This window comes from Tursiops truncatus, chromosome X (genome assembly GCF_011762595.2).
Source record: "Tursiops truncatus isolate mTurTru1 chromosome X, mTurTru1.mat.Y, whole genome shotgun sequence".
NCBI classification, from domain to species: domain Eukaryota; kingdom Metazoa; phylum Chordata; class Mammalia; order Artiodactyla; family Delphinidae; genus Tursiops; species Tursiops truncatus.
The window spans coordinates 76,491,273-76,512,190 of NC_047055.1; the positions used below are offsets into that span (position 1 = coordinate 76,491,273).

General features: G+C 51.8%; 1 protein-coding gene across 9 annotated transcripts in view; it reads left to right on the plus strand.

Moving 5' to 3' along the window:
• The window catches only part of STARD8 (StAR related lipid transfer domain containing 8), a 75,594-nt gene that overhangs the window by 44,653 nt on the left and 10,023 nt on the right, over positions 1-20,918 (plus strand). For 4 of the 9 annotated variants that reach the window (XM_073799021.1, XM_073799018.1, XM_073799020.1 and 1 more), the window contains 2 exons: positions 17,636-17,707; positions 20,151-20,232. In XM_073799021.1, the coding sequence (XP_073655122.1) occupies positions 17,636-17,707; positions 20,151-20,232 (154 nt within the window). Of the gene's footprint in view, positions 1-12,966; positions 13,110-17,635; positions 17,708-20,150; positions 20,233-20,918 lie in introns of all 9 variants that reach the window. The other 5 variants (XM_073799023.1, XM_073799022.1, XM_073799019.1 and 2 more) reach the window with 3 other exon arrangements.

Below are 20,918 nucleotides of genomic sequence, written 5' to 3' on the forward strand. Positions count from 1 at the left end.
TTTGGCCTTTGTCCAACTATGTTCTGGATTTGGGATTTGGAATTTCTATTCCCTGGACCTCTGTAGTTAGAAAACACCACATGGATAGAGTCTGGTTTCCCCTATTTGCTTGCCTTTTCTCCCCTCCGTAAGCAGTTCTTGGAGAAGTATGCTAAACCTCTCTGTGCATCTGCAGCTCCTCTCCCTGATCTGGAGAGGAGAGGGAGATGATATCTGGAGGTGTTTAGGGCAAGAAGAGGCCGAAGTTGCACTAAAGGGCTGTGTACCCTGTGTGAGTCCTGGGGCGGGGGCGGGTGGCATGAGTCTTGCGGGGAAGACAGAAGACAACACTTCCTGAGTTTGTACAGAGGAGTGAAGGAAGTGGCACAGAGAAGTCCAAACTTTGACACTCTCTGTCTTCTTGAGGTTTAAAAATTCCATTCTTTTTTTTTTAAACATCTTTATTGGGGTATAATTGCTTTACAATGGTGTGTTAGTTTCTGCTTTATAACAAAGTGAATCAGTTATACATATACATATGTTCCCATATCTCTTCCCTCTTGTGTCTCCCTCCCTCCCACCCTCCCTATCCGAACCCCTCCAGGCGGTCACAAAGCACCGGGCCGATGTCCCTGTGCCATGCGGCTGCTTCCCACTAGCTATCTACCTTACGTTTGTTAGTGTGTATATGTCCATGACTCTCTCTCGCCCTGTCACAGCTCACCCTTCCCCCTCCCCTTATCCTCAAGTCCGTTCTCCAGTAGGTCTGTGTCTTTATTCCTGTCTTACCCCTAGGTTCTTCATGACATTTTTTTCTCTTCTTAAATTCCATATATATGTGTTAGCATACGGTATTTGTCTTTCTCTTTCTGACTTACTTCACTCTGTATGACACACTCTAGGTCTATCCACCTCATTACAAATAGCTCAATTTCGTTTCTTTTTATGGCTGAGTAATATTCCATTGTATATATGTGCCACATCTCCTTTATCCATTCATCCGAGATGGGCACTTAGGTTGTTTCCATCTCCGGGCTATTGTAAATAGAGCTGCAATGAACATTTTGGTACATGACTCTTTTTGAATTTTGGTTTTCTCAGGGTATATGCCCAGTAGCGGGATTGCTGTAGATTGGAGAGGGAACAGAGGACCCCTGGAGCCGGGTATAGGGATAACAGCAGCAACACAAAAGCAAGAAAGTCCGGAAGGCCTCTCTTAGAGGATTGAGTCTTTAATGGGGCTGCTGTGGCAGCAGTCAGTGCTTTTCTGCCCGGAGACTCCTGGAGCTCCCTGTTCCAGCCTTGGAAAGTTCAGTTTCAACAGATGACAGGTTTAACAAAGGCAGGCTGTGCCTCCACCTTCTTGGGGAAGGTGGGGCATAGGGTCTCTCACTGGAAGAAGGAGTTGCCTCTGGCTTGAATAGGATAAGGAGAACTTTTTTCTTGGACTCCCAGTTTGGGTAAGATGAAGTGTCATGGCCCTGGGCCTTTGGAAGGCTGTTATCAGATAAAGTAAAGATAGGGGATCTGAAAGATGCAAGGGCTCTAGGATGGGATGTGTGAACTCCCCCACCCTGCAACCCTAAACAGAGGAGTTGAGCACAGGGCTGGAAACACAGTTATTGGTGTCAAGTGTTTATTACAGCTTTATTCATCTGTGACCCGGGGCCTTGGTTTATGTGTGTATATTAAGGGGGAGCGGGTCCTAGTAAATTTGAATCAGTGGACAGGAGGCACCAGTCTGGGCCCTTGTCACCAGTCTGAAGTGCTGTGTTTGTGTGTTGAGTCTCCTCTTGCCCAGCCTGCCACCTTGGGAACTTGCATGCCCACTGTTGCTGTCCCTATTTACCCTAGACCTCTCAGGGACTGCAGAACTGGAGGTTAAGTTCCTCAGGAGTCCAGCATGGTGTGGGGCCAAGAACTGGGGACTGGGAGCAGGACTCATGGAGGTTTAAATCCAGGCTCTGCTGCTCCACTCAATCTCTCAGACTCTTAATTTTTCCCCGTTTTTTTCCACTTTACTGGATTAAACAAGAGGATCCATGGCTAAGTGCTTGGTGAACTACCAAGTGCTATATAAATTATTAGTCATTAAGTTCTTGGTACTAGGTCTTGTGGAGGACACAAAGTGTAACCCCCATCTTCAGGGAACCTACCATCTAGTAGATGGGGGTTAGTGGCATGAATGATACATGACACACTAAGTCTTTACCTCAGTGAGGGCTTTAAAAAATTATTATGGAGAATTTCGAACATACATAAAAGTAGAGATGATTAATGTAATAAGGTCCCATGTGCTTGTCACCCACCTTCAACAGCCGTTAGCCCATGGCCAATCCTTCCCTGTATATGCCTTCATCTACTTCATTCTCTTTCTTGTTATTTTGACATGAATCCCAGACACCTTTTGATTTATCTATAAATAGTCATATATATATAATATATATGTATATATTATATATATATGTGATAGGGACTTAAATGATAGACACTGCACCACTATCACACTTTAAAACAGTCCCTTAATATCATCAAGTATCCTAACAGTGTTCATATTTCCAATTGTTAAGGAGGATATTTTGCCCTGGGAGGCCTGACCAGGGAGCAGTGGCTTTTGACTGAGGGGAAGGGACTGACAGAGGCAGTGACATTTGAGCTGAACCTTGAAAGAGAGGCCCAGGAAAGGTCTGAGCTGGAGGGATTATGGAGCCCTATCCCCTTGTTTTACAGTGCCTGCTGCCATCTCTGAAGCTCTGGCTCTGGGGCTCGGGCTCCCAAGGCTGACTTGTGGAGGCTTCTTGTGGAAAGTACATGCGTGCTTTGGTTCTCTAGTAGTAAATGAGAGTTCTGACTCTCTTGCTGGCCTCCCCAGTTCCAGGGCCACCCAGGATCTTGAGGTCGGCAGGCCTGGGAGAATTCCTGGGAGGCTGCTTGCCTCCTGGCCCCTCCCCTGCCCCTGGCCCCTGAGGCCAGTTCCATTTCAGAGCAAAACAGGATGCATTCAGGATGAGCGTCTTTCCCAGCTTGTCATCTAATCACCATGACCCAGCTTGGAGCTTCCTCTCTCATTCATGATAAAAACCCTCACTGTCTCGCTTTTCCCTCCCACTCCAGTAAGGGTGTGCTGACTTCCTCCATATCCGGGCCAGCCTTCCTCCACCCCTGTGTGGAGCTGAGAGAGAGCTTCCCTCATCCAGGCCTTGCTGCCCCAGAGTCTCCTGCTCTTGGGCTGTCCTTGGGAAAGGAGTGGCTCCTTTCCAACAAGCCTGGGGTCCTGTCACTGCTTGGTTAATGATTGAGCCACATAATAACCACTTTGGAAAGTCACCTCTAGGGATGGCCATTAACTAACTCTTTGTCCACCCCAGGCCTTAAAGGGACCCCATTTCTGAGCCCTTACCTTCCCCCAAGGGGACATTAATGAACATTCAGTCATGGGAACTTCTGGGGCCAATTAAACTTCTGCTCCTCTGTTTTCACTTGAGCAAACAGAAGTAGTCATTCACATTGCTTGAAGGACACATATGCAACTTGGGTGGTATTACAGAGAGGGGCAGGGAGTTGAGTTAATAGGGATTCAGATGGACAGTGGGGTAGGAGTTTTTTGGGGTTTTTTTAGGCATCGGAGTCATAAGGGGGTTGGGGTGTTTCCAGGAGCAGCTGACTCCCTCATCTCAATCTGAAAGTCTAAAAGAGCAAGAAATGCCCACCCAAAGGGTTTGCCATTACTGGGTTTTGGGGTGGAGCTGTGTGTGTGTGTTTTCAGTCCACTGTAGGTCCCTTCACACCAGGTTGGGACATGAGGCCTGAGACCTCCATAGTGGAGGAGGAGACCTTCCTCAGAGAACCTGTATCTTGACAAGCAGTGGGAGTTGGGAAGGGTCAAGCTAGGACCCAGGTCCAATTTAGAAAGCTCTAGACCACAAGAAGCTTTCTGCAGTTTCAGTGAGACGGGAAGGAAACAACATTTAGTGAACCCTGTGGGCCTACGATAGGGTCAGGAAACCTGGCTTCTGGTTGTGTCTCTCTATAGCTACCTCTCCATGAGTGACTTCAGAGAAGACATTTGCTTTCTCTGGACCTAGATCTTTAAAATGCAGGGCCCATGGCATGGACTCAGTGGTCTCCCAGGCTTCCTTTTAGCCATGAGAGTATGCGTTTCCAGTCAAGAGCATTTTCTTATCCACAAGGCAAAGGTGAGCTGGCTTCAAATTCTGCCAGGGCCAATCACTAAATACTCTTAGCCGGCTCGTCAGTTAGGGCTGCTGGGGCCTTGAGCTGCCAGAGCTTGGGTTTTCCTTGAGCATGGGCTTTTGTGCAGTTTGCTCTCTCGCCCCTCCTCATGTTTCCATCTGTCTCAGGTGGCCACCCTCTGACCCATTCAGCCACAAGTTAATGAGTGACCTGCTCCCCCTGGGTAGTACCAGCCCAAGGTGCTCCTGAGATCCCAGGTCTCTGTGGGAATCAGCCGAGGGCCTAGCCAGCTCCAGTCACCTTTATGCTTCTCCCACAATACCCCAGAGGTGGGAAGCAGACAGAGCTTGGGGAAGAAGAACCTTTAGAGGGCAGTGGGTCTGACTCTCTTTCTGAAGCTCGGGTCTTCCCCCTCCAAGTACTTGTGCAGCTCCTGTCACCCATCTTCAATAACTGGGAGTGCAATGTTTCAAGGTGGTTGCTTACATCCCTGTAATCTCCAAAAGTTTTTTCTGATGTTGAGCTGATCTCTGTCTCCCTATGGCTTTTACCCCTGAGTCCCAGCTCTGCCCCCGGGACCACTTAGATCCTATCTGTTCTCTCTGATCTGTAGGTGTCTGAGGACAGAGCCCAAGTTCCCCTGTGTTTTCCCCAGGCCAAACAGCCTCAGCTCCTCCAAGTGACCCTCAGGGGACCAGGGACCAGTCCCCTTCCCAGCCTCATTACTGTCCTTTGCACACGCTACCCTTTGTGGCTCTGGGGCACGAAATGGGGCTCTGGAAGTTCCTCAGTCTCTCTGTTTTTCTGTAGCCTGAACTTTTCCAGAAGACTTCTCCATTACCTTTTCCTGGTTGACTCCAGAATCTCAGGTAGATTCTGAACCCCAGGAGTCCTGGGTCCAAACACCTCATACGGTTCTCTCTGATTTGTTTGTCATTCCGGTCCAGCCAGCTCCCATGACTGTGGTGCCCTGGGAGGGTAGGGCCTTCTTCTCAGTGCTCCCACAGCAGAGGGCAAGCCTGAGGGGAGGAGGTGCTCACTGGGATGGGCCGACTGCATTGTACTGTGTGTGGGGTGCCCGTATAGCCCGCTTTTCTGTGACTTGCTTTTGCCTCTTGAGCTGGTCGGGGGGTGGAGGAAGGGGATATTTTAAGGAGCATCGAAGCTGGAAATGAGTCTGAGCCATGCCCACAGTGGGGCCTAGAAGGGTGAATCAGACGGGGAGAAACACCAACTCAGCCACGCCTCTAGCAGTTGATGACGATGACATTGACACGTCCTCCCACTTCTTTAAAGTTTCCAAGGCACTTTCAGTTCCATGATCCCATTCTGTTCTCAGAGGAGCCCAGTCAGATAGACAGTGTGATCCCCCCAGTGCGATCCTGGCTGATCCCCACCTGAGGCCCAGAGAGAGGAAGGACACAGTCTCCAGGGAGGGAGGATTTGGAACCCAGGTCTCTGACGCTCAGCCCTCCCTGTTTCCCCCAAACCACACTCGGCAGCCAGGGCGGCTGGGGCTGACTTGGCAGCTTCCCCACCACAGAGGAACCTCTGCCCAAGCTGCAACTCTGTTCCCATGGTAGAGGGAGTGACCTCCAGGGGAGGTGCCCGAGGATTTCCTGTCCTTTATCTGGACTGGCCAAAGGCAGGCCTGTCTGAGGTGTGAGATAGGCACTTGCAGCCAGCTTTTCTGCTCCAGGCTGAAGTCAAGTCAGGAGGGACAGGGGCAGCGAGCTTGGGAAGCACCTTGCCCCAAACATCTGGTCTGAGCCGCCCTCACCTGAGTAGGGCCTTCTAAATGGTAACAACAAAGAGGGGCATGTGGGAAAGTGGCCAGAGTGGAGCCGAAGCAAAACACCCCCCGAAGTGTACACACGGAGCCTGGGGCAGGAGAGTGTCATGGTGAAGACTGGGGACTCTGGTATAATGCAGCATTGGGTGACTTTGGGCAAATTACGTAATCTCTGTGAGCCTCCATTTTGTCAGCTATAAAATGGAGATATGTACTTACCTCATGGGTTGCTGAATATGAAATCCAATAATATAAGTAGTACTCTCACTGTTATTGTTTTTTAGTAGTACTTTCTGCCACCTTGTCACTTTACTGTTTCTCACTGACCTGGGGACATGCTGTGCACAAACCTGCCACCTCCTGGGCATAGGTCTGGACTTTTCTGTCACTTCAGATTCCACCTCCTCCCGAAAAGCTCTTCCTGGCCATGCCTGCCTACAGGGTTCCCTTCCTCTGGCCTCCTTAGTGGCATTTATGACACTGCAAGAGGCTGTAGTAATGATGATAACACCAAGAATAATAGTGAACTCTTCTCAATTTTTCACACATTTGAATTTACTTAGCTCCCATGACAATTCAGCAAAGTAGGTACTGCTGTCGTCACCCCCATTTTATGTATGAAGAAACCGAGGCAAGGAGAGGTTAAAAGAAGAACTTCCTCAAGGTCACTCCAGCAGCTCGGGAATGATGGAGCTGGGATCAGGACACAGGCAGTCTGAGTCCACCACCCACACCCTTAGTGACTGTGTCATGCTTCCCCCTTCCCTTTCCCACATGCCTGGCTGGGAGGCACGACCTGAAGCTTGGGTCTCCCTTCTACCCCTGACTGCTCCCCGCACCCACCAGCAATCAGTCACTGCTGTTGCAGTGACAGTCCCCAGGCCCTTGCCTGCTCCCAGACCCCCGAGGTGGACAGATGGAGAGCAAAGAAAACACTGAGGGCTGGGTATCCATGCTCTAAAGCAGAGCTTCACTGGGGTGGGGGAGTGTGTGCAGGAGGGATTTGGGGGTTGTTCCGATGTCAGCAGCAGGCCTGCCTCGTTAGCACTTTCCAGCACTGAGGGCACAGAGCAGGCTGCTGGGTGGCATCAGGGGAGAAGAGACATTTTAATGAGCTATCTCCACAACCAGGTTGCATTATTTAGAAGGTTAGGGGCAGGCGGGAGGCTGTCTGGATTCACTTTTGTGAGCCCTCCAGCTGGTGTGGCCCATGCTAAAATTGGGTATGTGTGTGGTGGGCTTTTGTCTGGAAACTCTAGTCCTCCCCACAATGTTCCCACCTCAGGGCTCTTGGGTGCTGCAGGCGTCCTTCCCTCAGGCTGTACCAGTTGCCAGCTCCATTGCTTTCGAGCTCATTCTCTGTTACTTGCCTCCAAACAAGCTCCAGGGGGTGCTTCAAAGGACATTCCATCTTAGCCTCTGCCTCCTTGAGAAGGATGGGTGTGGTAGCAGCTCTGGCCAAGTACTCCAGGAGAGTTCAACATTTGTTCAGTTTTCAGACCTTGGTGCCTACCATAGGGCCTGGTGTGGAGTATGTGCTCAGGTAGTAGTGGTTGAATAAGTACAAAACCAAGGGGGAGTGGATTTGGAGGGGAGAGCCTGGGGAGGCTGACATGGGAACAGATCAACAGGAGGGCGGTGGGTATTTAGGCAGGCTCCTGGCTCCATCTGTAGTCCAGTAGAAGCCACTTGGCCTTTCCATAGCCTTAGTTTCCCCATTTGTGTGGCAGGCCTGCTTTGGACAAGGCTGTTGTGGAGACCAAAGAGATATGGGATGATTAGGTGCTTTCTCCACTACTCTGAACTTACTTCAGGTTAAGGGTTCATGCTGCAAAAGCCCTGGTATATGTTTTTTGTGTCTATAGCCTAGGCGATTTCTCCTATTTAATGAGGAGGATTCTAACTTAGTGGCTCTGACTCTGGAGCCAGACTGCCTAGATGTACATCTTGGCCCACCACTTCTTCACTGCTGATCTTGGGCAAATTACCTGATAGCTGTGGGCCTCAGTTTTCTCATTGGTCAAATAGAGATATTGTCAGAGCATTTACCTCACAGGGTTGTTGTGAAGATTCAGTAACATAAATCATCTAAAAAGTACCTAAAGTAATGCCTGGGACATAATGATGACTTGTACCCTTTGGCTGTTATTATTATTATCTCATTTTATACTTGCAAATACCTCATGTTGTCGGTACTATGATCGTAACGCTATTTGACAGATGAGGAGACTGAGGCATAGAGAAGTTGTCTTATACAGTATGATCTGTGTAAGGTCCTTAGCCCAGGGTCTGGCACATAGTAAGTGCTCAGTAAATATTAGTGTCTATTATGAATTATTCTTAATAATTACATTTAGTATCATAAATATTGTTGTCAATAATGATCACAGCCACAGCTGAGAAGTAGCAGAGCCAGGGCTAAAAGCCAAGTCTTCAGATCGTTAGCCTGTTACTCTTCCCACTCACTGTACCCCAGAACCTCTATGCTCTGAGGTCTTAACACAGCCATTAGACCACTGTTTTGGGTTCTCCTTCCCTTCACCCCATCATGGCCTGAGCATGCCTGTCATCACCCCTGCCCCGACCCTCTCCTTTGTGCTCCTCGTCCTGGCCCTCCCTTTGGCTGCTGTGGGGCTCCGCGGCGGGCTTGTGTCTGCTGGCTTCCAGAGGGAGAGCAGGCCCCACCTGAGGAGGCTACTTCCCTCAAGCCCATTTCCTTTCTGTCAGAGACAATTTTCTCTGGATCTCAGGGTGGGGCCAGGCTCCTCCAAGGCATTTCCTGCACGGGAGTTTATATTTGGCCTCAGCCAAAGGAAAGGGAAGTAGGACTAGGAAGTGGGGGTGGGATGTAGATGTGGTGGCCCAGGGTCAAAACAGGCGAGCACCAAGACTTTGCAGGCCAGGAGAAGGAAGCAGGAGATGGCACATAGCCCTGCTCTCAAGTGAGCTTGGATGCCCTCACGGGAGCTTGGCATGGGAGAACTAAGTGCTCCTTGAGGCCAGAATGCCTCCACCCTCAGGCAGAGTTCATTTTCCCTTCTCACATCTCTGGGTCTTGGTTCCTGGCCGTGTGGTTTCTGCCCTGGGGCAAGGTGGGTTGCCAGTCAGCCAGTCTGCTGGGTCGCAGGTGTGTGCTCAGTTCTGTGTCCTCATTACGGGGATACCAGAGGAGGGGGTGCAGTCAGAGGTCTTCACCCTGTTGAGTTGGGAAGCAGGACTTCTTATCTAGGTGTTGCAAGAATATTCAGTAGCCCATACCACACAGCAGTGGGGATACTGAGACCTAAAGGACCCCAGTGCGGTGTAGCTCCAGTTGAATGGGGGAGACAGGGTTATGTGCTGCCAAGAAGGTATGGGAAATGCTCTGGGGGCCACTTAATTTAACTAAACCATTGGGTGGTAGGGGGTTGGTGAGAGGTCAGGGAACGAAGGCTTCATGGGAGGTGGTGTTTGACCTCCATCTTGAGGAGTAATAGGAATTTGCAGCTTCAAGCCAGGCTGGGTCTAGAGTGTGGAGGTGGAAAACAGTCTGACGTCTGCCCTGGGCAGTGGGCAGTGGGGAGCCCATTAGGTTGCAGAGTAGGAGAGTGGCCAGGTCAGAGCTGGGCTCTTGGGAGAAGAAGCTAGCAGGATGACCTGTTGAAAGGAGAGCCTGGAGGCTGGGAACTTACAGGGCTGAAGTAATCCAGGCATGAGAGTCTAGGGCATGGTTGGGCCTGGGAAACCGTGACCATTGGATGGAAAAATTGATAGGAGTTGGTGGCTAAATACACAAGCGGAGAGAGGACGGACCAGGCTGACTGGAGGTTTAAGCCTCGATGTTTGGTGCCTTTGGAGGCAGGAACTCAGGAGAGCTGGATTGGGAGGGAAAGATGGGTTTGTTCTTGGTCCCTACAGAGGGTCCTCTCTTGAGTCTCCCAGAAGAGAACGTGCAGGAGAGGCTCCCCTCTCTACCGAACCAGCCACTGCCAATTACACGTACTTCTGTTCCGGGTCTAGATTTTGGTGAGTGGCCATGAGAAGATGGGGAAACTGCAACTTAGACAGAGGTACTGGCTTGCCCAAGGTCACCCGACAAGTTCCTAGTGGAGCTAAGGCCAGAATGTAGTTGTCCTGACCTTCAATCCAATATTCTTTCCACCCATACCACAGTGGAGAGCGGTTCCATCTGCCCCAGACCGGTTAGGCTGGCATCTCTTGCCTCCAGGCTCCAGACTGGAAGTGATGGAGTAGCACGTGGATTATTAAAACACCTGTCTTTCCTTGTCACCATGACCTTGTCAGAGCACCTGGGACAGGATCCCCTGAGGGCAAGAAAGCTAATGGAGCCGCTGCGGCAGAGCACGTGACAGCTTTGACCTTCGCTTTCACAAGGAAGCCCTGGGCCAAGCAGGAATGTCAGCTGCCTGCTTTGGCTCTGCTACATCAAGTGCTTGCCTAGGAGACCACAGGCTGGGCCAACCTTGGACCCAAATTGTCAAGCAGCCCCAGCAAGCCAGAGGTCTGGGTTAGCCACAGGGCCCTCATGACCCTCCTCTATTTACAGCTGCATACTAGAGCTCAGGCCACAGTCTGTGTTTGTGTGTGGGAACACAGTGGAGGGTTCCTTGTGTCACTTCCGTATTTATTTATAAAAACTCCAAAAACGAGAACTGTCACCTCCCCTTGGCTGACCCTGCAAGGGGTCCACAGTGTGCAAAGACAAGGGACCTCCAGTGAACACTGTATCCATCCTTCACCTCACTCCTCAGGACATCCCCAAGGTGGGCTGGGGATGCCTGGAGGTACTTGAGGCCCCCAGGTAAGGTGGAAGGAAAGTGCCTCTCCTGGTCTCGCACTTCAGGTCTGGAGTCAGCCTTTCTTTTATTGTGGGAGGTGTCCTTTGCACGGTAGGATGTTTAGCAGCATCCCTGGCTTCTACTTGGCAGATGCTAGCAGCATCCTCCCCCAGTTGTGAAGACCAAAAATGTCTCCTGACATTGCCAAAGGGCTCCTGGGGCCGGGGGGAGGGTAAAATTGTCTCTGGTTGAGAATCCCTGTGGCCCTGTGGCCGTGACATGGATATGGAGTGTTAAGGAGGGAGGGCTGCATGTGTGAACCTGCTACTGGCTAGCAAGAAGATTTGATGTCTTCATTTTGTTGCCACCCAGTCCCACAGTAGTGTATTCTCCTGGGCCATTTGCCTCGGTGGTGCCCCACTTGTGATGGGGAGGCTCCAAAAGTGCTGCTCACGTGGGCCCAGGGCCTTGGCATCCTGCCGTAGCTCCAGATGAGAGACCAAGGATTGCATCCGAACAGGTGCAGCAGGGGCCCCGAGTTCTGACCTAACAAGCCAGAGGCTGGTCAGCGTCCAGCACTGTCAAGCTCAGCCGCTTGACATCGGCAGCCCTTGCTGTGGCTCCCCTCCTGCGAGGGTTGGAATGTGGGATGAGAGCTATTTTGGTCTCAGTCTCCCTTCCTCCCTCTCCCTCCCTCCCCTGGAACAATCTAGTTAAAGTTGTGATTCCAGCTAAGAGCAGCAGGAGCAGGAGAGATGATGGGTGCACCTGACCTCCCAGAGGACAGTGCATGGTAGACCCCCCTGAATGTCCGCTTCAAGGTCAGGAGGGGAAGGCTTGGCAGTCGTGGCATCCATGACAGCTCTTAGTACCGGCCCTTGTGAAGACCCCTCTCCTTCAGTCCCCCAGAGAGAGAGGTGGCATAGCCAGGTGGTCACCTGTTGCAGCACCTATGCCAGGGTCACTACCAAGCTCGAGGACCCCTTTGTGCAGATTCAAATGAGACACCACCTTGGGGCTGGGTGGGCACTCTTCTCGTGGCCAAGGCCCCTTAGTGTAACCTTATGGGAGGGTGAAAGGAGCTGGTCATGAGCACTTGGGGCCAACTGAGATATGAGCCCTCTGCTGGAAGGCCAACATCTCCTCCTCAAGCGGGGTCCCTCTCTAAGAGTGGGGGTGGGCAGAGGAACTGAGACTTGCATCAACCAAGAGAAATGATCTGAGAAGCTGTTTGCCAGAACCTGGCATTTCCCAGGTGCAGCAGCAGGACCTGGAGTGGTAGGCGGCCCCTCTGCCTACTTTGGCTACCAGCTTGGCCTCAGAGCCCACCTTCGGAACTTGGGTTGTCACATAGACAGCTGCCTCCCAGGTCTTTCTTTACCCCTCTGAACACTGGCGCTACCTTCTGGGTTCACTGAAGGTGAGAGAGATCACGCTGGAGACACCCATCCTGCAGTGAGGGCCACAGCGGAGACACCTTTCCAAATAGGCAACTAAGTAAGGGAAAGGAAACCAACATGTTTGTTGAAAGCTGCCTCATGGAGTAAGTAAGCTTTGAATAAATTACCTTCACAAACACCCACAGATGTGCCCTCTCCTGTCCTACCACATGCGTTCAGATCACTGTTCATTGGGCCCGGAGAAAACGCAGGCCAGTGATGAGAACGGGCCTGAGTATCGCCTCCAGCTAGAATCCTCCTAAAGACCTATGCTGTGGCTTTTTAGCTGGTCGTGTCTGTTTAGGGCAGCGGTTCTTGACCCTGGCTGTGCTTTCGAATCACCTGGAGAGCTCTCAAAAGCATAAAAACTAACTCTATCCCTAGAGAGTCTAATTTAATTGGTCATGATTTAATTGGGGCCCAGGCACTGGCATTTTAAAGCTCCCCAGATTATAATGTATAGCCTGCGTCGAGAGGTGACTGCTCCAGCAGTAACAAGGACACTTTGATCTGGGCCCTGGATCTTGCCTGGTCCCTAGGCCTGGGCTGGACTTTGAGTTGGGAGGGAGCAGGCTGAACCGGGCCCTGGGCAGCAGCTGTCTCACAGCCCACTGAGTGACCAAAGGGTGTAAAGGGCTTGAGTTCCCCAACAGTGGTGTGAAGAGAAGTGGGGGGGATTGGTGAGGGAAGAGAGTGGCTGGCTGAGGCCTAAGCGCTGGCAGCTTTGTTGCCGATTGCCTTTTATTCTCCTTCTAGCTCACTTACTTTCTCACTTTACACCTAGGACACAATCGGAACTGAACTTTAAAGACTGTGAATGCAGATTTCAAGTTGTCTTAACAAAACAGCCCTCTCTGATGATAACTTTCATAGAGCTGCTTTCAAAACCAGACAGAAGCCAACCAGATGCACACAGTAACCTCAGAGGTAGGCAGGAAAGTTGTTAGTCCCCATTTTATAGATTTGGAAACCAAAGCTTAGAGAGTAAAGCAACTTGCCTAAGATGACTTAGGCAGCAAGTGGGGGAGTCAGCGTGATTGGACAAAACTTTTTCTCCAACTCAGTTGTCATCTTTGGGCATTATTGTATTTCCTCAGTGGAAAACATTGCTGCCCTTTTCCTGGGTGCATAAACTCTTCCCTCATTCATATAGCATTTCTCAAAAACAGAAGCCCTGCATTTCTCCTCATTCTGTCCATCTTTGCATAGAAAAATGTGCCATGCTAAGAGGATCCCTGGACGTGGCCTGTGGAAGTGTAGGTGTAGATACTGTCATTGATCCCCGAGACAATCCGCTGCTGCTCGGCTATTCCTTCTTTGTCACTCCCTCTGGGAGACCTGTGGGTGTGGCCCTGAGGCCTGATTTGACTCTGGAGCTTTCTAGTATGTTGTCTCCCCCATCTCCTAAGGGGATCAGTTGGGCTTCTCCCCAGGGAGAGAGTCTGGGGTTAAATCTCAGTGGAATCCAGCTTGTGCCAGCTGAGTGCCGTCCCTGACCTGTCCTGGCATATCACCCTAGCCTTGGCCAGCACATGGCCTGCAGAACATAGTGGTTGAAACTGCTGGAATCTGCACATCTGGACAAAGAGGCAGGACCAGGGGCCACAGACATTCCTCCATCACTCGCCTCAGCCTGCCCAGTGTCACTCTTCCCGCCAGGCACATAAGGCAATCCTCAGTCTGGGCTGCCTGGGCCCCAGCCCCAGGTGGATTGACTCTCCTGGGCGTAGGTGGTCACTCCTGGCCCCGGCCTGGGCAGGCTGGGATGGGCGGGAGGGACAAAGCAAAGCACCTTAGCTCAGCCCTTAATCACCGAGACCTACGTCCTTGACTGCTCCATCTGGGAGGGAGCCTCAGGGCCTCTCAGCCTTCCATGAGGTGGTGTATTGTCAGGAGCCAATGTCCCTGACATCCTGTTGGGTAATAACCCATTACATTCTCCAGATTCCTGCCAGGGAGGGCTGCTGGGGATTCATTCGGAGCCCTGCTTCTAACTCCTTGGCTCCTTTGTCTTTTGGAGCTATTGTGGCCTCTTTGAAACTTCTGCCTCTTAATCTCACTTCCTTGAGCCATCTGGCTCCAATTCTGACAGAGATACAGATGCAGCCACTCTCCAGACCCAGAAGGGAACACTAGCTGAGTCTCTTCCTCCCATTTTCTCTTTCTCCTTGGGACCCTTCAGTCAGTGTGGGGAAGGAACTCTCTGTTGAATGCTTGGTACAATGTGTGGTATTTCATTTAATGTTCTCAGTAGCTATTAGAAGTGGATTCTATTATTCTCATTTTACAGAGGAGAATACTGAGTCATAGAGAGGTTAAACAACTTGCCCAAAGTCAGAGAGCTAGTGACCGGCTAGTCAGAGAGCTAGTGACTAACCAGGATTGGAACTCAGACTTGTAACTCCACTAGACCAGAAGGGGCAGAAAAAAGTCTGGGGGCCTGGGGTTGGTTCCTTTGAGTCTAAGCCCTTTGTTTATCTGGCATCTGAAGGAAGGTGCCATAATGCAGTGGAAAGAGCGCTGGACGTGGAATTAAAAGATCAGGGTCGTAGTCTCAGTTGTGACACTTAACTCTGTGACTTGGTAAAGTCCCTTGGGCCCTTTCCAGTCCATACAGTAGCTTTTTAAAAAAATACTGATTTGGAGAGTGTCACCACAGATCAATTAAACGGGCCTCCGGAGACGGGGCCCCGGGGGATTGGTATTTTTACAAAGCTTCCTAGCTGACTCTAACGTGCATCGAAGGGTGAAAAGCCCTGAGGTAGGTGATTTATGCCAGCGCTTCTCAAACTTTAATGTGCATGCAGATCATCTGAGGACCTAGTTAAATGTAGGTTCTGATTAAGTAGGTCTGGGATTCTGCCTTTCTAACAAGCTCCCAGGTGATGCCAGTGCTGCTGCTGGTCCAGGGATCATGCTTTGAATAGCAGGGGCTAGAGGCCTCTACATAGGAATGAAAAAACTTGGCGCCCACCTGAGTGAGCTGGTCCCCTTTCCGCCAACCCTGGCCAGGGCCGCTGCCGAGCATTAGGGGAGTGGGTAGCCTGCCCCTCTCCCACGGGACCTGTGACTCAGGCAGGAGGCACAGATGTGTAAGATCAGGACTTCATCACTGCACTCTTCCGCCACCTCCAGGCTCAGGAAGGGCAGTCAGATTCCTCTCTCCTCCCCCTCCTCCTCCTTGTTCTGCCTCTAGCCACGAGTGACCGAGGGCTGCAGTGGTCTTCAAGGGTGTGTTCTTGACATGCAGACCTGTTCCTGGGGACTGGCTCCTCTGCCTTGGGTGGCCATTCTAGACCTGTGGCCCTTTAGAGGTCACTGTCTCCTTCTGTGTCTGCCTTTCTGGAAACTCGGACCTGGTCCTTCCTTTGGCACCTCCCCTTTGTCCTAATGACAGGAAAGCAGAGCTGGTTGCCTGGAGGGGCTCTGAGGACAGGGATGGGCCTTTTCACGAGGGCGTGGTAGGAGCAGGAGACAGGGAAGTGGCTGTGGCAGCCGGCTCAACTGTCCTAGCAGCAAAACCATGTCCCTCAAATGCTGCCTGGGCTGGTGTGAAGTCCCTTTGGGCTACTTTTACCACATCCGGAGATCATCACTGGCCTAGAGACCTGGATCATTTCCTGGGCTTGCATTGCCCCCTGCCAGAGGGGCTGAGGTATTGCTAGCTGGGCTCTGCGGGAACAAACACTTTCCAGTACCTCTCAGAGGTCCTGGTGATTCCTAGATTTCTATCGTAGGTTGGAAGGTTGTAGTAACATAAAACACACACATGTGCACACAGATGCAGGTGCAGGTGCGTGCACAGACCGAGGGGCCTGTGGGGGAGTGTGCACAGGTTCATGGTCCCATGCTGATCTATGTGGATCATGGACATGAGGAAACTTGGCTACAGTTACATGCAGAGACAGATGCTGGGACAGCAGCGACCAACGCACATGCTTTCAGAAATGCACAAGTGTTCATCCCCGCCCCACCCGTTTGCCCCCAAAGCCCTCAGGGGCTCCAGAAGCTTCAGAGCCTTCTCTTCTCCCCATCGAATCCTCACTAGTGTGCGACCCTTGAGGAGCCTGTTATTTCTTCTGACCGACTTCCACCTTCCCGCACTGTTCCCTCCCTTGTCTACCCACCTAGCATCTCTGAAATACCTTTTTGTCCTTTAACTTATGATTCCTGGCTACCAGAATCTCATCTTGTATTTCCTTGTGGGAGAACACTGGGGAGAGAGCTCTTCCTGTCTTGGAGAATGCCCCCCACCCCCAGTCTCCTTGGAGTCTCCTGGTCACAGGCACTAAGGAAGTAGAAGAAATGTTGGGGGCAGGACTCCATGGGCAGAGAAGCTCTGCTGAGCCAGCAGCCTCTCTGTGCCCCCAACCACAATGCCAGGTCCCATGTTCCCAGCCCCACTGCTTCCTGGTACCACCTGTGTAGGGAACTGGCAGTCCCAGGGTTCTGCTGCAGGTACTCAGCCTACCATGGCCAGGAGGACCTCCTTTGTGGCTTCAGTCCAGCTGCAAGTCTCCACTGAGGCTGGCAGGGGTGCCCCACCCTGTGCCAGGCACTCTCAGAGCAGAGGTAGGAGGCTAACCCAGCCATTGCCCTTCAAGACTCCCATAGGCCAGCACTGTCAGCTTGGCAAGCAGCATTGAGTTGTGCCACAAAGAGGCCAAGCCACGGGAGAGTGCCGGAACAGTCCTGGGAGGCCCCGTGGGGAGGGAGGGCTGGGACTTGGTGAATGGGGGGGGAGGGAGTGCACTGGGGAAGCTGCCATGTTAGAAGGGGTCGGAACCCCGAGCAGGAGTCAGACTGAGCTTGGACTCCGGCCCCTGCACTCTACTTTGTCAAGTGCGAGACTTGTAGACGAGCCCTTCCTTTCTGAGCCTGTTTGGAGATATGTAAAATGGGCATATTAAAATCTGCTCAACTTATGGTGTGTGTTAAATGAGATTTGCTTATCAGAGTGCTGGGGAATGTTAGGTATGATGATAGGAAAGAGAATAATAGCTGTTGAACATTGCGTATCCCTAGCTGTACTAGGACGGTCTACTTGGGTCATGGAAGGGGGTAGCTCCCCGGGGGTGGTGGGAGGTGAAGACACAGCAGTGGTTTCTTCCCCTGGTAGTATTCCTTGACCCCAGATGTTCCTGGGAGTTGCTGCTGCTGGTGGTCCTGTTCTTGGGCAGGGGTGGGAGAGTGGGAGGGGGATTGGGACAGGTAATGAAGCATAAGAGAGGTGTCCCAGCACATCCTGGGAGTAGGGCTTGGGGAGCAGAGGGGAAATCCTAGCTGTGACATGGAGTGAATGTGCCAGCCTGTTTGTGCTTCTGTTGTCATTTCTAGGTCACCAGAGCTGTAGGTACCTCCCTACTGGAGGTGCAGGGGCGCACACCAGGGCGGCTTGGCGCCAGCACCCCCTAATCTCCTTTCTCTGTCTCTCTCCCCCTCATCTGTTTTAGAAGCTGAGGCCAAAAACGCATGCAGGTGGCTCCGAGCGACAGGATTCCCTCAGTATGCTCAGCTTTTTGAAGGTAAGGCCACTCAGTGGCTCCCCCTCCCCACCCCCAAACTTGCCTTCTCCCTCCATTTTTCAGCTGGAAAATGGGGTCCCTCAGATCTTTTCTTCAACCACACAAAAAGCTGCATACCCTGGCCCTGCTCCCGTAGTCACAACCTCTCTCCTACACCATCCTGTCCTATCTCCTGCATGCTCATCAGCTCTCACAAGCTCTGCAGTCACCCGTGTGTTAAAGTATCTTGTCTCAAGCCAGGCCGCTGCTTTGTACCACCACATCTGCTTTGTACTGTTTCTGAGAACCCTATTTACATAGATGCAACATGGAGGGTGCACCCTGGCAGCCCTGCTTTCACCTTCCCTCCCCATGGCCTTATTTCTTTGCTTTCCTTCATTTTTCTGTTTTTCTCTAGAGTTGTTCATACTTGCTGTTTTCAGTTCCCCTCTTCTTCCCACACCCCCACTGTACCCTGGCTTCATCCCTACCTTGCCAACAAAACAGCCCTTGTCAAGCTCACCAGAGATCTCCAACGTGGTCAAATTCAGCGGTCACTTCTCAGTCCTGACTTAGTCTCTCAATAGCATTCAGCACAGTTGGCCACTCACTTCAGCTCCTAGAATGTCCTCTTCTCCCGGCTGTCTCTCTGGCTGCCGCTCTCAGTCTCCTTAGCTGACTTGGCTTCCTCTAACTGCTCCTAGTTGTTAGGGTGTCCCAGGGCTCCATCCTGGCCCCTCTTCTCGCTCGACATCTCTCTCCCAGGAGATCCTTGTCCAAGTACCATATATATTCTGATGACTCCCCAATGCCTCTCTGTCCAGACCTCAGTCCCAAGCTCCAGATTCATCTCTTCAACTCCGAATTCAGTATCTCTGCTTAGCTGTCTGACAGATGTCTCAGATGTCACCACCTGATGGCACCCCATATCCAGGCATCATCCTCCGTTCCTCTTTTCCTTCGTCCGCATATCTAACCCTCCAGCAAGTCCCTTCTCCCTCCAGAATATATATATATATATATATATATATATATATTTTTTTTTTTTTTTTTTTTTTTTTTTTTTTTTTTTTTTGCGGTACGCGGGCCTCTCACTGTTGTGGCCTCTCCCGTTGCGGAGCACAGGCTCCGGACGCGCAGGCTCAGCGGCCATGGCTCACGGGCCCAGCCGCTCCACGGCATGTGGGATCTTCCCGGACCGGGGCACGAACCCGCGTCCCCCGCATCGGCAGGCGGACTCTCAACCACTGCACCACCAGGGAAGCCCCAGAATATATCTTGAATCCATCCACTTCCTACCACCTTCACTGCCACATAGGTGTGACCCGCTCGCCTGGCCTAGTGCTGCAGCCTCCTTTCTGTGCTCCGTCCTCTACTCTGAATGTACAGCAGCTGGAGGGACCCTGGAAGTGCAGTCCTGACCACATTACTCGGTTACTCTGCTCTGTGTTACTCCTCCGCTGGCTTCATAGCACACCCAGAATGAAGTGAGTGTCAGCACTTTGTTCCCGCCAACGAGACTGCATCACCCAGCTTCCACATACTTCTCTCTGCTTTGCTCACTACTCTCTGGGCTGCTTTCTACCACTTGCTCACACCAGGCTCTAGCCCTCCTTGGAGCCTTAGTTTTGGTCCTGCCTGGGACTTTCTCCCAGGCTCTTTGCATGGCTGACCCCTTCTCGCTCTTCAGGGCTCAGCTCAGAAGTCACCACCTTAGCAAGGCCTCTCTTTACCCCGTCACCCTGGCTCATGTCTTTGCTAGCATTTATAACTGCATAGTTTGTTTCTCTCACATATTGTTCACTGTCTGTTGCCCCTGTGACAATATAAACTCCATGTAGGCTTGGATCAGTCTAGTCTCATTCACTGTTGTGTCCCCAGTGCCTGGCACAAAGTCGATGCTCAATTAATAATAGTAAATGAGTCCATGGGCTTGTTTTACCAGTAAGGCAGAGAGGTGTGGGATTTGGGGATGCTATTTCCTCTTCCCCCACTCCTTCCTCTTTCCCAGACCCAAGGGAGTGGGTGCCCTTGCTCTGAGCGGTAGTGGAAGCGAGGTGTTGTTTGGCTGCACATGCACACTGTCCTTGCTCTCTCCCTGGTCTCCCCGGTTCACCTTGGGTCAGGGAAGAGGTTCCCTGTCTGAGCAGCCCAAGATGCAGAGGGGACTGGAGGAGCCCACATGGGCTCTGGGCAGCCACTCAGGGCCTCGAGCCTGCCGTCCCCCATGGACCTGCCAAAACTGACTGATGGGTCCTCTTGTCCAGCTTGACCCTCCTATCCTTTCCTTGACCTTCCCCCAACGGCCAACCATGAGCTCCCTGGGCCCCTTCTTCGCTGCAGCCTTTCTCCTGCCTGCCTGCCTCCCCGCTTCCTGGGCCCCCTTCTTCTCGCTCAAGGGTCGCTGGCACTGAGTTTCTAACCTGCCACCCTCGACTCATCTTGGCTTTTCTCTGGCATACAGAAGGTTCGTTTCCTGTGGATATTGGCTCTGTGAAGAAGGACCACGGTTTTCTGGACGAGGACTCTTTGGGGGCCTTGTGCAGGTAGGGGTGCTAAGGGCCAGGCCTGGGAGGTCAGGGGCCTGGCTTGGGGCTTCCTCATGGGAAAAAGCAATCCTTGTCCCCTCTGACAGAGGAGGAGCCTGCCTATTAACAAAGGTCATCTGGTGCAGTCACGCTGTTCACTCTGTCGACTGTGTCTGTGACGTCCTCACCCACCCAGGCACTAGAAAGCCAAGGTCTAGCCTTGGTTCTTTCTTCCCTTCAGTTAGAGCCTCCGAACATTCCTCTGATTTGTCCCCTCTCTACTTGTTTGAGGCCAAACCACGACTTCTTGGATTCATCCTCCTAACTGGCCTTCGGGCCTTCCCGCTCTGCATTCCCCTCCTTGCTGTGATCCAACGTCCCTATAGCCACCAGAGTCAGCTTCCCAGTGGGTACTCGTATGCTTCAAATGTCTCGCTGTCTGCAGGGAGAAGTCCAGAGCTTTTTCAGCATGACACCTGAGGCCTTTTGCAACTTGGCTTTGACTGACCTTATCAGCCTCAGTCCTCCCCTCACACACACACTGGTCTGTTTACTGACCGTTTCCCTCTCTACATTGTCACAGGCTCTTATCGAAGCCTGGTATATGAGTCCCTGTTTCTCTCTCCCTCTGAATCCTATTTCTGTTCTCCAGCAAGTCTTCCCTGACTGCATTCCCCTGCCTTCATGGAAGTTCCTTGTCCCAC